This window comes from Arctopsyche grandis, chromosome 6 (genome assembly GCF_051622035.1).
Source record: "Arctopsyche grandis isolate Sample6627 chromosome 6, ASM5162203v2, whole genome shotgun sequence".
NCBI lineage: Eukaryota > Metazoa > Arthropoda > Insecta > Trichoptera > Hydropsychidae > Arctopsyche > Arctopsyche grandis.
The window spans coordinates 20,630,120-20,642,521 of record NC_135360.1 but is presented as its reverse complement, the minus strand read 5'-3'; the positions used below and the strand labels follow the sequence as shown (position 1 = coordinate 20,642,521).

Sequence of the window (12,402 nt, the reverse complement as noted above, 5' to 3'; positions counted from 1 at the left end):
TCTTTTTCGAATGGCTCCTATTCCAAGAGCTATTCGACTTCTCAATGAAATCGTTGCTGCTGTCCCTGAATGTGATATTTTCCACCTTGGGGAGCGTAGATTATCGGATGTTATCTTAACATATTTATCTGGTAACCTGCGCTCATCATTACTTTCTTAATTTGAATGTGATGAATGAGTGGAATCTTAATCTACTCTCTTCCATTTGGGCCTCGCTGTGATTTTATTTTTTATTCATATTTTGTTTTATTTTATTTTACTTTTTCTTTCTCCTTTGTATATTTTTATATACTATTTTAATTTTGTTCAGTGTAAACAAAGAATGGGATTTATGGATTTTATTTTTAATTTTTACACTTTTGTTATTTTTTTTTTTTCTCTCTGAATGATGTATTATTTTCCTTTTGTTACTTTTTTTTTATTATTTTATTTTACCATGTTTTCTGCTTTTGCTTTTTTCCTTTATTTACAGTTTACTTGTTTTTATATCATGTTTTTATATCTTTTTCAAATGTAGGCCATTGTGGCGCATTAGGTTCTTCCTGTAATGCCACAATGGTCCAAAACTATTAAATAAATAAATAAATAAATAAATAAATAAATAAATAAATAAATAAATAAATAAATAAATAAATAAATAAATAAATAAATAAATAAATAAATAAATAAATAAATAAATAAATAAATAAATAAATAATAGTCAAACAATCAATTTAAAATATCCAAATCTGCTACATATACATTTATATCACAGTAAATCTTTTACACTTATATATTTTGTATTATTCCATGGTTTTCTGTTTGATTAGACCAGTTTTGGTTTTGTAGTCCAGTTTTGTATTTTTAGTTTCTACACATACATACATAATAGTGTTAATAAAACGAAAATATTATTTAAAATTGAAATAATTAAATTTTAAATAACTAATTTTACTGACCAACATCATTTGATTGTTTGGGTTCGTTCCATGACTGCTTTTCACCGGAACCAAACAACAAGAATACCAAATTTGCGAAAGAAGTAACTGCAGCCATCATTATGAACACCATTCGCCACTGACTTGGATCTGACTATTTAACATTTAATTATGTACATGAGCAATTATTTTACAAGTATAAAATATAATTAATTGATAACTAAAATAAAATACTAACCGGATCTTTTAATATGATACTAACAGATAATGGGGCAAAAACTCCAATACCATTTGATATCGAATTTGTGATACCCATCAGTATTCCGGCAAAGTTCGGTGCAAGATCGATGTGATTTATCTAGAAATCAACGATTAATAATATTTTTGAGTGAATGAGTGGGTAATTTAAAATAAATTCGTACACTATATAAAAAAAACCTAACCATTGATCCAACATTATACGCAGAACTGATTCCTACCCCAATAGTTAAAACTGTGACACACATCATCACATTGCTAGTCGGTATGTAAGACAAAATCACCAAAACGAGACCAGTTCCCCAAGTACCTGAATTGCAATAAAAAATAAAAGAGTATTGTCATAAATGTGTCTAAAACTTATTTATTGAATGTACAAATGAATATTACCTATTGTATTGCATATTTTCCTAGTAGTGGTTACAGTGAAAATCTTTTTATTTATCAAGTAATCAGCTACGATACTCATGAACATTGCAAAAACCCACATAGCTATGAATGGCAATGATGAATAAAAGCCACTCTACAAAAACAGAATAGTATAAAATGTCTGTTTTAGATAATTTGCGACATTTTTTTCCTTACCTGTTGCATGTTTATGCCGAGAGCCATTTTCATATAGCTCGGTGCCTCTAAAAGGATCGTCAAAAAACACCAATTGCAACCAGTTTGAGTACAAAGTAATGCCCATAATGGTAAACTAGTTGCAAATGATCTCCATGGAGTTTTCAAAATCTATAATTTAGAATATTTAACATGTTAAAATAATTGACATTATGCTTTACAAAGAATAAAATACGTAATAACTATATGTAATTAAGTAATGTATAATATGTAAGTAAGTAAGAAATACTAACTGTTAATTCAATAAGAAATCTTTCAAATGATACTTGTTACTTTCAAATAATATACAAATTATTATGATAAATACTATTGAAGTATTTTATAAATACATAGTGTTTCACGTCATAGTATTTTGTTTAAATAGCTTTATACTTTCTTTGCAATTGGAAGTGATTTTCATTAAGTTCATTTTAAATTATTTGAAATATCTTTATATGTGTTCATATATGTATTTAATTAAGTATAATGTAGAATTAAAAACAACATTTTCATATTTATATATGTACGGTTCTGATTCTATGTAATTATTTCACCTTTGGTTCTGATGTTTGACCGAGTGATGTTTGTATATAGCACTTTTCCTCTTTAGATATTTTCTGGTGTACAGCAGGACTATCTGATCCAAACCAAAACCAAATGAATCCTATAAATATCGCAAAAGCCCCTATGGTCTGAAACGTTACAGACCAACCATAGTGTTCGCACAAATATCCTGACAGTGGCATTCCAATAATCGTTCCGAAAGGTCCGCCTGCAAACAAAAACTAGTTGTTTCTTTTTTCTGATTCATATACGATATTTTTCATAAAATTTTACCAGCAATCACAAAATTTCCTAATCTGCTGCGCTCATTTACAGGCACCCATCTTCCTAAAAGTGTATGTATTGACGGCATCATACAAGACTGTGTCATACCCTGGAAAACTCTCAGACCAAATGCTGCCTTCCACCCACCCTAAATATGTTTATATCAATTAAAGATTACACAAATTGTATAAAATAATATGATTTAGATATTTAAAATATAAATACAAAATACCAATCTTATGGAAAATGGTAACACTAAGTATAAAAGTCCATTTAAAATCATAGCAGAAACTAGCAAAATTTTTCCTCCTAGTCTTTGTGCCAATTGTCCAGCTGGTATTTGTACAGTCATATATCCCCAAAAAAATGAACTCAAGATATAGTCTTGCGTCTGTTTATCCCATTGGTATACCTAAAATACAAAAAAATCATGAAATTAGTATCCTTATTAACACAATTATAATACATAGATAATGTTTTGTACGGAAAATCTACCTCCCAGAATGTATTATTGTTAGAGATATCTGTCATTGCTATGACACCAATACTCATACTAGTTCTCACAATATACCCAGTGGATAACACAGTAAAAATTAAAAATATTTGCACATGTCTGTGCCCAAAACCGTAACCTGCAAAAAAATAAAGTGTGTGGATTATATGTATAATATTATTGTATATTAAATATTGTATTTTAATTTTTTAAGCATGTAATTTTATTTGTTAAAAATGGAAACTTAATACTTTCTATGGAATCCCCAACGACATCATATTCAATTTTATTTTTTTCTTCGTTGTTCATTCTGAGAACACTTCAATGCTCAGGTTCACACTAACTACTAAATCTTTCTATGAACGTAAGTTATAATAAATTTATCAGATGTGTTAGTCAGTAAAAATTGAATTAAAAGCTACATCATAAATATATAAATGTCATAAACGTTTAACCATAATGCGCACACGCTAAAAACACTAGTAGAATAAAATATATTTTATGCTACTAGATTTTCACGTACATGGCCTCTTAAGGGCGTCCGAGGACGTCTAATGGGAATTACAATATTAAAAATATATATTTCAGTTTCCGTTTATCACTTTCCCTCAAATCGAGATATTTCAATTTATTAAGTATACTTCTATTATGATTTATATTTAAATTTATAATATTTTATTTTCTTATTGTGATGTCGTTTTATGGTCAAAATTCTATGGAAAGATCATGCAATTGATAAAATTTTCATGTAATATATCAATTGAAGGTTGCTGAAGATATGTATACAATATTTATAATATTTCACCATAAAAGCTATTTTAGCATATATAATATTTAGCACTAAAATAGAAAATGATTTATTGAGATTTTCTATAAATAATATTACTTAATATTTCTATAAATTATATACTAAATTGAATCAAAAACGGTCTAATTTAAATTTTTTATCGCCATTTATATACTGGTACATAAAGTCCAATGCACTCAAAGAAGTATGGAACGCTGTATGATCGGCATAACGAGGAGAGATACGAAACGGAATACGTGGGTGAAAGGTATGACAAGGGGATATAATGGATATAGTGAAGAAAGTGACGAGATGGAGATGGTAATCGTCGGGTTACGTAGCTCGAAGAATGGATGAAAGGCGAACAAAAAAAGTGCTGGATTAGTACTCGGTATGACATCATCTGGTTCTCTTGTATCCTGCTCTCGCACACGTAAGTAAGGCTGTGCGGTAAAAATAGGGAGATATCCATGGCACACCACTGACTTAACAATGAAAGGTTAAAGGAAAGATGGAATGGAGATGGGTAGATGAAATTACAAAAATGTTTAGGCTAAGATGGATGAGAGATGCACAAAACAGGGACGAACAGAAGAGTGTTGGAGAGACCTTCATCCAGCAGTAGATGGTGAATGGCTGTAAATGATGATGATGATATTTTATATAGACAAATCTCACTTAAAAAGCAACAAGCTTGCAGTTAATGAACTAACCATTTTTTTGACATTATCATCTCGTCTATATAAGATGTATCATCTTCTAATTTATTAAATCACTTTGTTATTTTATATAAATATATTTCAAATTAATTAGTTTTATACAAGATAAGAAAGTGTACCTATTGAATTTTACATACTTAAATGTTTGCTTTGTTCTGAAAATAAACGCATGATTTCTTGTGAAATCATAATAATATGTTTGTCTGACCTTCATAATGAGGTAATTGTGTCATTTAATGAATCTATAAGACTTGAACACACTGTGTAAATTAAAAATACAAAAATATATAATAGTAAATACTGATAAATTTAAATTTAAATTAAAAACTTATTTGAATGAGTCACTCCAAAATCAATTTATTACACGTTAACCGAATTTTCCTGCGTTATTAGATTGAGTTAAAATTGAATTAGTAAAAAAGGAAGAAATTTAACTTTTTAGTAAATTTTGCTGTCTATGGTCTAAGTTAGAGAATACTTCTGACGTATAATTTACATTTTTTAGAACATCACTCTTTTGCCATTTTGAAATCAAACCGATTTCTGTGCACTTAACATTTTTCCCAATTATTTATTTATAACTTACTATGTGAGCATGTGCTCATAAGCAAGTGAATATTAAAAGATTGAATATTTAAATTTAATATTAAGAGGGCTGGACAGCAGCGCCTTGTCCATACAAACGTACTATACTTCTCCCTTCCTCAATTATGGCACTAGAGAAATTATTTTTTAGTATGCTATGGATATCCACCATTAGGGTGCATCTATCGTTTTATTTTTTTGATTAATTATTTTTTATAGGAGCTAGGAGCCGCCAAACATCTATAAAATCGCCTCTTTTTTAAACCCACGAAACGAGTCCAGCGTGCTTATTTAACGGTCGATTTAAAAAAAAATACGCCGATAGATGCACAGAAAGTATCTTTCTCATACCGATGATGAAATTTTTTTAAAAATTGGTCCTGTTTTGGAGGAGAAAATAGGAGAATACAAAACCTCGATTTTGTCAATTTAAAATACCTTTTATCTGGTCGAAGCGCAACTGTCGCATTCACTCAATGTATATATTGATATATATTGTATATATTGAAGAAAGGAACGGTAACAAAATTAAGGTTTCGGGTGTTCAGCCCTCTTAAGGATTAAGAGATTTTTAATTAAAGAACTGTAAAAAACATTTCAACTAAGCATTTTATGGAGATAAACTCTAGTAATATAATACAAATAAATCACCGATTTTTGATAAATATCTCTATCATCATTTTAAATATACCTACATATTGTATGTCCATTTTTTAATTTGTATCGAATTTTAAGTTTAGATGCTGGAATAATTCAGGTCATTCCTTTCATGGTAATTTATGTGGTATACATAAATTACCTTGAAAGGAAACTTAAAATTCGATACAAGTTAAAATTTAAATTTAAACTTAAAATTCGATACAAGCCATCGATATGTTTCTTGTCTTCTAAAAAAAAACTTTTTTACAACAATTCTGTTGAATTTCTGTTTGGCATACAATTAAGAGATAATCGAAAACATAAAAAGAAGAATTATTTTTGGTTCACATTTTTTGTACGGTCACAATAATAAATAAAACAATTAAAACAAAATCAACAAATCCCTACTTAAGTACCATATTTTATTGATTTTAAATTATAAAGGTCCAAAAAATGTATTTACAAAGACAATATTGGTTGCAAAAACTAGACAGGAATGGAAAAGGATAGTTCAGCAATAGGTGGCAAATAACGGAAAATAATGATGCCTACTTTAGATAATATTAGAAATTAATTCTGATTTCTAAATGTCGTATACCCACATACATGTATGTATGTATGTATGTATGTGCGAATACATCGTTTTATTGAAGTGGGAAATGGAATATTTTTTGGAACGGAAATAAAATAATTCATTTCAATAATTTATTGTGATTATCTATTATAAAAAATAATGATAAAACAGGCTTCGTCAAAGACTTCGTACATATTTCGTTACTATAAATATACATGTGCTAAAAATTATATATATTATATATCCAATAATACAACATAAATACATATATGTAATCATATCTTAAAACATATAATAATATATCACAGTAATTTCTTGTATGCTTAGTAGTCTTAAAATAACTAAAATTATTTCCATAATTTTATTTTAGTTGTTCGCTTTTGATGTTTTCATTCAATTTTCTCTCTTCAAATTCTTCATTTAAAAAAAATATAAAAAATTGTTAAATTCAATAAATAAAGTCATAATAAATTATGTAAAAATCAAAAAATCTAAAACAATTTGAAAATTACTTACCAACATCTTCCAACAATTCTGGTTCATTCCAATCTTGCTTTTCCGCTGAACCAAATATAAGGAACACCAAATTCATAGCGGAATTAATTATGACCGTTATAAAGAAAACCATGCGCCATTGAATGGGATCAGACTGTAAACGCAAACTTTATGTTTAATTTTAAAAAAGTCATACATACTCATAAAAAAATACAAATGTACTGACCGTATCTTTAAGAATTTGACCAACAGATATTGGTGCAAAAACCCCAATCGCATTGGATATCGAGTTTGTAATACCCATCATCACTCCAGCAAAATTTGGTGCAAGATCAATATGGTTCATCTTAAATTGATTATTTAAGAATAATTATATATCAGATTTCAATAATATAATAGGTATATTATAACTATGTTATACAGAGTATGATAATTGGATTATTAGTCACATCACGATAGACAATTTTTGCCATGAAAATCACGAATATGGAATATTTGGCACTCGAGTTCTCGTTTGTATGATGGACTTTGCGGCTGCCAAATGTTCCGTTATACAGATTTTAGTTACCTTTGGGCAAGGGCTTTGTGACCAATAATCACCGAACCACAAATTATAGTGCATTGAATCTATGTATCATTAATTATATACTAGTGTTTTTACCCGGCTTCACTCGGTATTTGTAATATACACCGATTAAACATGGCCAATCTAATAGTAAACATTTTATTAAATTTATTTGAATAGTTTTATTTTATTTAAATTTATTTGAATACTCATTTGTTTTTTATTAAATTGAACGTCACGGATTCTACGAACCAAACAAACAAACAAACAAACAAACAAACATACATAAATACAAAGTCTCTTTCGAAAATATATATTAGATATACATATAACTTGAATTTATAAAATCGTAGCACGAGACAGTTTTTATATGAAATTTGATTAATATTACCATTAGTCCAACGTTGCATGCAGAACTCATTCCTACAGATACTGTTAAAATGGTTAAACACCAAATTACATTGCTTGTTGGTATATAAGATAAGATAATTAATCCAGAACCAGTCCCCCAAGTGCCTAGAATTTTAAACATAAGTTTTTTTTCATATATATATATATATATATATATATATATATATATATATATATATATATATATATATATATATATATATATATATATATATATATATATATATATATATATATATATATATGTATATATAAAAGAATGTCTGTGTGTGTGTGTGTGTCTCTAATAGGCTCCTAAGCCACTGAAGCGATTACGATGGAACTTTCAGGATTTGTTGTATGCATGTCCGGGAAGATTACTGTGAAAAAAAATGGGAAAAAACGGGAACGGAAACGGGAAAAACGGGAATAAGTGTCATTCGCTATAATTTCAAATGCTTTCGCGTCGCGACCAGGGCGCTCGCTGCCTGCGTTGTTCCGAAAAATAGGAACGGGAACGAGAACGGGAAAGGGAACGGGAACGAGAACGGGAACGGGAATTGCATGCGTTATTGTGGCATTGCAACGCATGCAGGGTTCAGCTAGTACTTACAAAATTAACTTATTATATATCTCAACATGCAAATTTTATAAAGATTACCTATAGTATTGCAGAACTTTCTAGTTGTAGTAATAGTGAATATTTTCTGATTGATCAAGTAATCTGCCACAACACTTATAAACATTCCAAAAAGCCACATAGCTATGAAAGGCATCGCTGAATATAAACCGCTCTGAAAGAATAAACTTACATTTGTACAAGATAAATCGTAATTAAAACTCATTGAAATTCATTAAACTCACCTGTTGCATATTAATACCTAGAGCCATTTTCATGTAACTCGGAATCTCCAATAGCAACGTCACAAACGACCAATTGCAACCGATGTGTGTACAAAGCAAAGCCCAAAAAGGCACACTTGTTGCAAACGATTTCCATGGTGTTTTCAAAATCTATGTATTATATGTTTTTTATTAAAAATAAAATAATCAAAAAATGTATACCAATATGTCAATATATGTATACATATATATAATACCTTTGGCTTAGAAGTCTGTCCCAATGATGTTTGTATGTATAATTTCTCCTCGTTGGATATTTTTTGATGTTTAGCTGGACTATCTGATCCAAACCAAAACCAAATAAAGCCCATTGTAATAGCCATAGCCCCTATAAGCTGAAACGTTACAGGCCAACCGTAATGCTGACATAGGAAACCTGACAATGGCATTCCAATGATCGTTCCAAAAGGTCCTCCTATAAATAAAAACTTAAATAGTTACATTTATTCATGTTTTTATGTGTTGAAGACATTAAAAATCAAAAAGTTCAAAACCAAAAAAGTCAAAATAAGCTAAGCTTATTCAGAGAAAACTTCTTACAACTTCAGGAACTAGGACTGCGTGTCTCTAAAGGAGAGGATTGCCATACTAGTACTCAGGGGCGTCGAAAGAAAAACCGAGCCCATGTACAATTTTAAAAAAATAATTAAAACAATTGACCCAACCTAGTAAATGTGTTTATGAAATAGAGTATCAGAAAAATGTTATGCGTATTTAAATTACAATCGACTATAAAATTTGATAATATTTTCAAATACAAATAAGAGTAATATTTTGAAAACTTATATTGTGATATTATATTATATTATGGGTTTGGTGCAAACGATCGAAAAGCGCCAGACAGATTGAACCACAGATTAACTGGATGGCTGCTTTAAACGCAATTCTCGACTTCACAAATGAAAAATTGCACATCAGATGACGAGTAACCTTTCGATGAGCACAGATACAATTATTAAAATGGTAATTATTAAAATTGAGTTGAATCTTTCTGGCGAGTTTTTAATAATTTATTAAGTAAAAAATCTGAATTTAAGTATCAGAAGCACACATAACGTATACAGGGTAGGTATGTCGGGACTTCGGGTAGATTTCACTTAGTGTAAGTGCGAGCAGTGCGCACGCATAAGGTACACGTGTCGTTAATCTGTGGTTCAGTCTGTCTGGCGCTTTTCTATCGTTTGCACCGCATCGTATATTATATATTGATTTGTAAATATGTTAGCCCAGGGACGTGCCTAAGAGTTCGGCCGCCTGTGTGCAAACTTAAATCGGCCGCTCTTTAATTTTATCAACATTTGTATAAATCATATTATTAAAAAAAAAATGCATGCGAGTAGTGCAAAAATCTTAGCTTGTGATAAATATAGTGTTGAAGATTTTAATTACAACAAAAATTAACCTGAAAAACAGACAAAAAACCAAAACGTTTAGTTCTGAACAGGACCAGATGACAAGAGACTGAACGTTTTCAAGTTCATTCATGAAAATATAGTGTTTTTACTCCCAATCCTACATCTAGGACACTTCTTTCGATGACCAACCAATACTCAACATCCTTGAAGAAATATGTACATCTGGCAGTCGCAAAGATAATAGAACATAAAAGACCTAGCTCTATACGGACCGAAGCTATACTTGCCATCCCGTTATTTCCCCGAATTGTAGTTTGGGTGTGTTACAAGTTGTAACTTGCAACAGTAATCTACAAGTATACAACAAAACAACCTAAATGGATTTTAAAATTACGATGTGTTGTTTCGTATTTTCAATGAATATAATTTTTTTCGGCCGCCATTATATTTTGGTTGCCTGTGTACGTTACACACATTTGTACATATGGTTGGCGCGGCCCTGTTTCAGCCTCTCGGACTTTCTTCGATGTAAAAATATCAATTATTTCTGAAATATGCATACTTTCTAAAATACATATACATATATTATCGAATATTGCGACCGGGCCTTTTATGAAGCGGGGCCCTAATTATTTGCATACCCTGTACCCCTCCCCCCCTCTCTCGTCAATTTGGTGTCTATGTACATATTTACATATATTTTTGCTTACAGGCTTCCCCACTTTAACGTCCTTGGTTCTGAAATTGGTGTGCACCCATGAAATACATATCTACATACATATATGTATGTATGCATGGAAATATTTATAAAATTTTACCTGCAATCACAAAATTTCCTAATCTGCTGCGTTCGTTTACTGGAGCCCATTTCCCTAAAAGCGTATGTATCGATGGCATCATACAAGACTGAGTCAAACCTTGAAGAGCCCTCAGTACGAAGGCAGCTTTCCAGCCTCCCTAATCCAAAAATTAAATAAACTATAATGAAAAAATACCGTACTATAAAACTAATTCAAAAACCATAGTTACCATTCTTATAGCAATCGGCAAAGCTAGAAATATAAGTCCGTTTGCAACCATAGCGCAAACCAGTAAAATTTTCCCTCCTAGCTTCTGTGTCATTTGTCCTGCTGGTATCTGCATGATCATGTAACCCCAAAAAAATGAACTCAATATATAATCTTGTGTTTTTTTGTCCCATTCATATACCTAAATTGTAAAAATAATATTATAATAAATTTTATTCCAGACGATACGAAGAATCCTATCGTCCATATAAATAAATAATGTAGATAATACAAAAATAATGAAAACAATATATAAATAATGGGATTATATTATCAAATCAAATTAATTTAATTTATAAATCAAATTAAATTAATAATTTATTAATTTAAATAATAATATTATTAAATAATGTTATGCATCACACATATTTAAAATGAAAACTACCAACCTCCCAAAATGTACTGTTATTAGAAGTGTCTGTCATAGCTATAACACTAACACTCATAGATGTTCTGATAACGTATCCCATAGACATTATAGTAAAAATTAAGAATATCTGAACTTGTCTGTGTCCAAAACCATAACCTGTAATATAAAGTTATATCACAAACATTTTCATTAAAAGCGAGCAATTCTTAAATAAATTTGTATGAACTACTTTTCTAAAAATATGCTATAGCTTCCGCAAAAAAAAATACACATAAACTGTTTCAAAATTGCAACTACGTTTTAAATAAATGAATGTTCATACTTTTGATGTCATCCCCCACAGTGTTGTAATCGTTCTTCACTTTTTCCTCGCCTATCATTTTAATTTAATTTAATATTTCAGCACTTCAGCAGGAAAATTACAACTAAACATTTCATTATGCAGTCCCAAGCGTTTTATACTAAAATTATCAGTTGCTTTGACCGGTTTACAGTATACACATCGTACACCAATTCATGCACGGTTTCCCTGAGCCATGTCATAAATTATTGTCTTAAAAATTTGATTCCAAAAAGCTCGTTTCAATTTAATCTCTTTCGGTCGTACAATTTCATATTTAATTTTTGGTATGGGATAAATATAAACTGGCATAAATAGATAAAATCACTTATGACATAAATCAAGAATGTATATGTATATGTAAATATTCCCACACTCCTAAATGTATCGCTCAATCGATCGATTCATTATATTCGTATAATATTAGTTACTAGTGGTTTTACCCGGCTTCGCTCGGTATTTATAATATAAACCCCTTAAACATGGCTAATCTAATAGTAAACATTTTATTAAA

The 12,402-nt window shown here is 29.7% G+C and overlaps 2 protein-coding genes across 2 annotated transcripts; both read right to left on the bottom strand.

The window, feature by feature from the left end:
• Nucleotides 1-699: 699 nt before the first annotated feature.
• Nucleotides 700-4,358, bottom strand: LOC143912646 (putative inorganic phosphate cotransporter). Its single transcript, XM_077431941.1, has 10 exons — nt 4,275-4,358; nt 2,839-3,018; nt 2,616-2,754; nt 2,333-2,550; nt 1,761-1,910; nt 1,566-1,698; nt 1,361-1,485; nt 1,156-1,275; nt 939-1,071; nt 700-850 (listed from the first exon to the last, which is right to left on the bottom strand). Exons 1-10 carry the CDS (start codon nt 4,356-4,358, stop codon nt 783-785), a joined length of 1,350 nt encoding a protein of 449 aa, XP_077288067.1. The 3' UTR covers nt 700-782.
• A 2,169-nt stretch (nt 4,359-6,527) lies between these two features.
• LOC143913292 (putative inorganic phosphate cotransporter) lies at nt 6,528-11,979 on the bottom strand. Its single transcript, XM_077432986.1, has 11 exons — nt 11,871-11,979; nt 11,568-11,704; nt 11,141-11,320; nt 10,930-11,068; nt 8,954-9,171; nt 8,718-8,867; nt 8,515-8,647; nt 7,855-7,979; nt 7,125-7,244; nt 6,920-7,052; nt 6,528-6,817 (listed from the first exon to the last, which is right to left on the bottom strand). Exons 1-11 carry the CDS (start codon nt 11,926-11,928, stop codon nt 6,765-6,767), a joined length of 1,446 nt encoding a protein of 481 aa, XP_077289112.1. The 5' UTR covers nt 11,929-11,979; the 3' UTR covers nt 6,528-6,764.
• Between the last annotated feature and the right edge of the window lie 423 nt (nt 11,980-12,402).

Bases quoted from the DNA above. Each gene is read 5' to 3' on its own strand.
- LOC143912646 (XM_077431941.1), bottom strand. From the start codon at position 4,358: ATGGATATCTCCCTATTTTTACCGCACAGCCTTACTTACGTGTGCGAG. The intron at 1,486-1,565 runs GTAATATTCATT...ATTGCAATTCAG, and splicing joins GAAAATATGCAATACAATAG to GTACTTGGGGAACTGGTCTC. The intron at 1,072-1,155 runs GTTAGTATTTTA...AATGTTAAATAG, and splicing joins GTATCATATTAAAAGATCCG to TCAGATCCAAGTCAGTGGCG.
- LOC143913292 (XM_077432986.1), bottom strand. From the start codon at position 11,928: ATGATAGGCGAGGAAAAAGTGAAGAACGATTACAACACTGTGGGGGAT. The intron at 11,069-11,140 runs GTAACTATGGTT...TTTTTGGATTAG, and splicing joins TGCCGATTGCTATAAGAATG to GGAGGCTGGAAAGCTGCCTT. The intron at 6,818-6,919 runs GTAAGTAATTTT...TTTTAAATGAAG, and splicing joins AGAATTGTTGGAAGATGTTG to AATTTGAAGAGAGAAAATTG.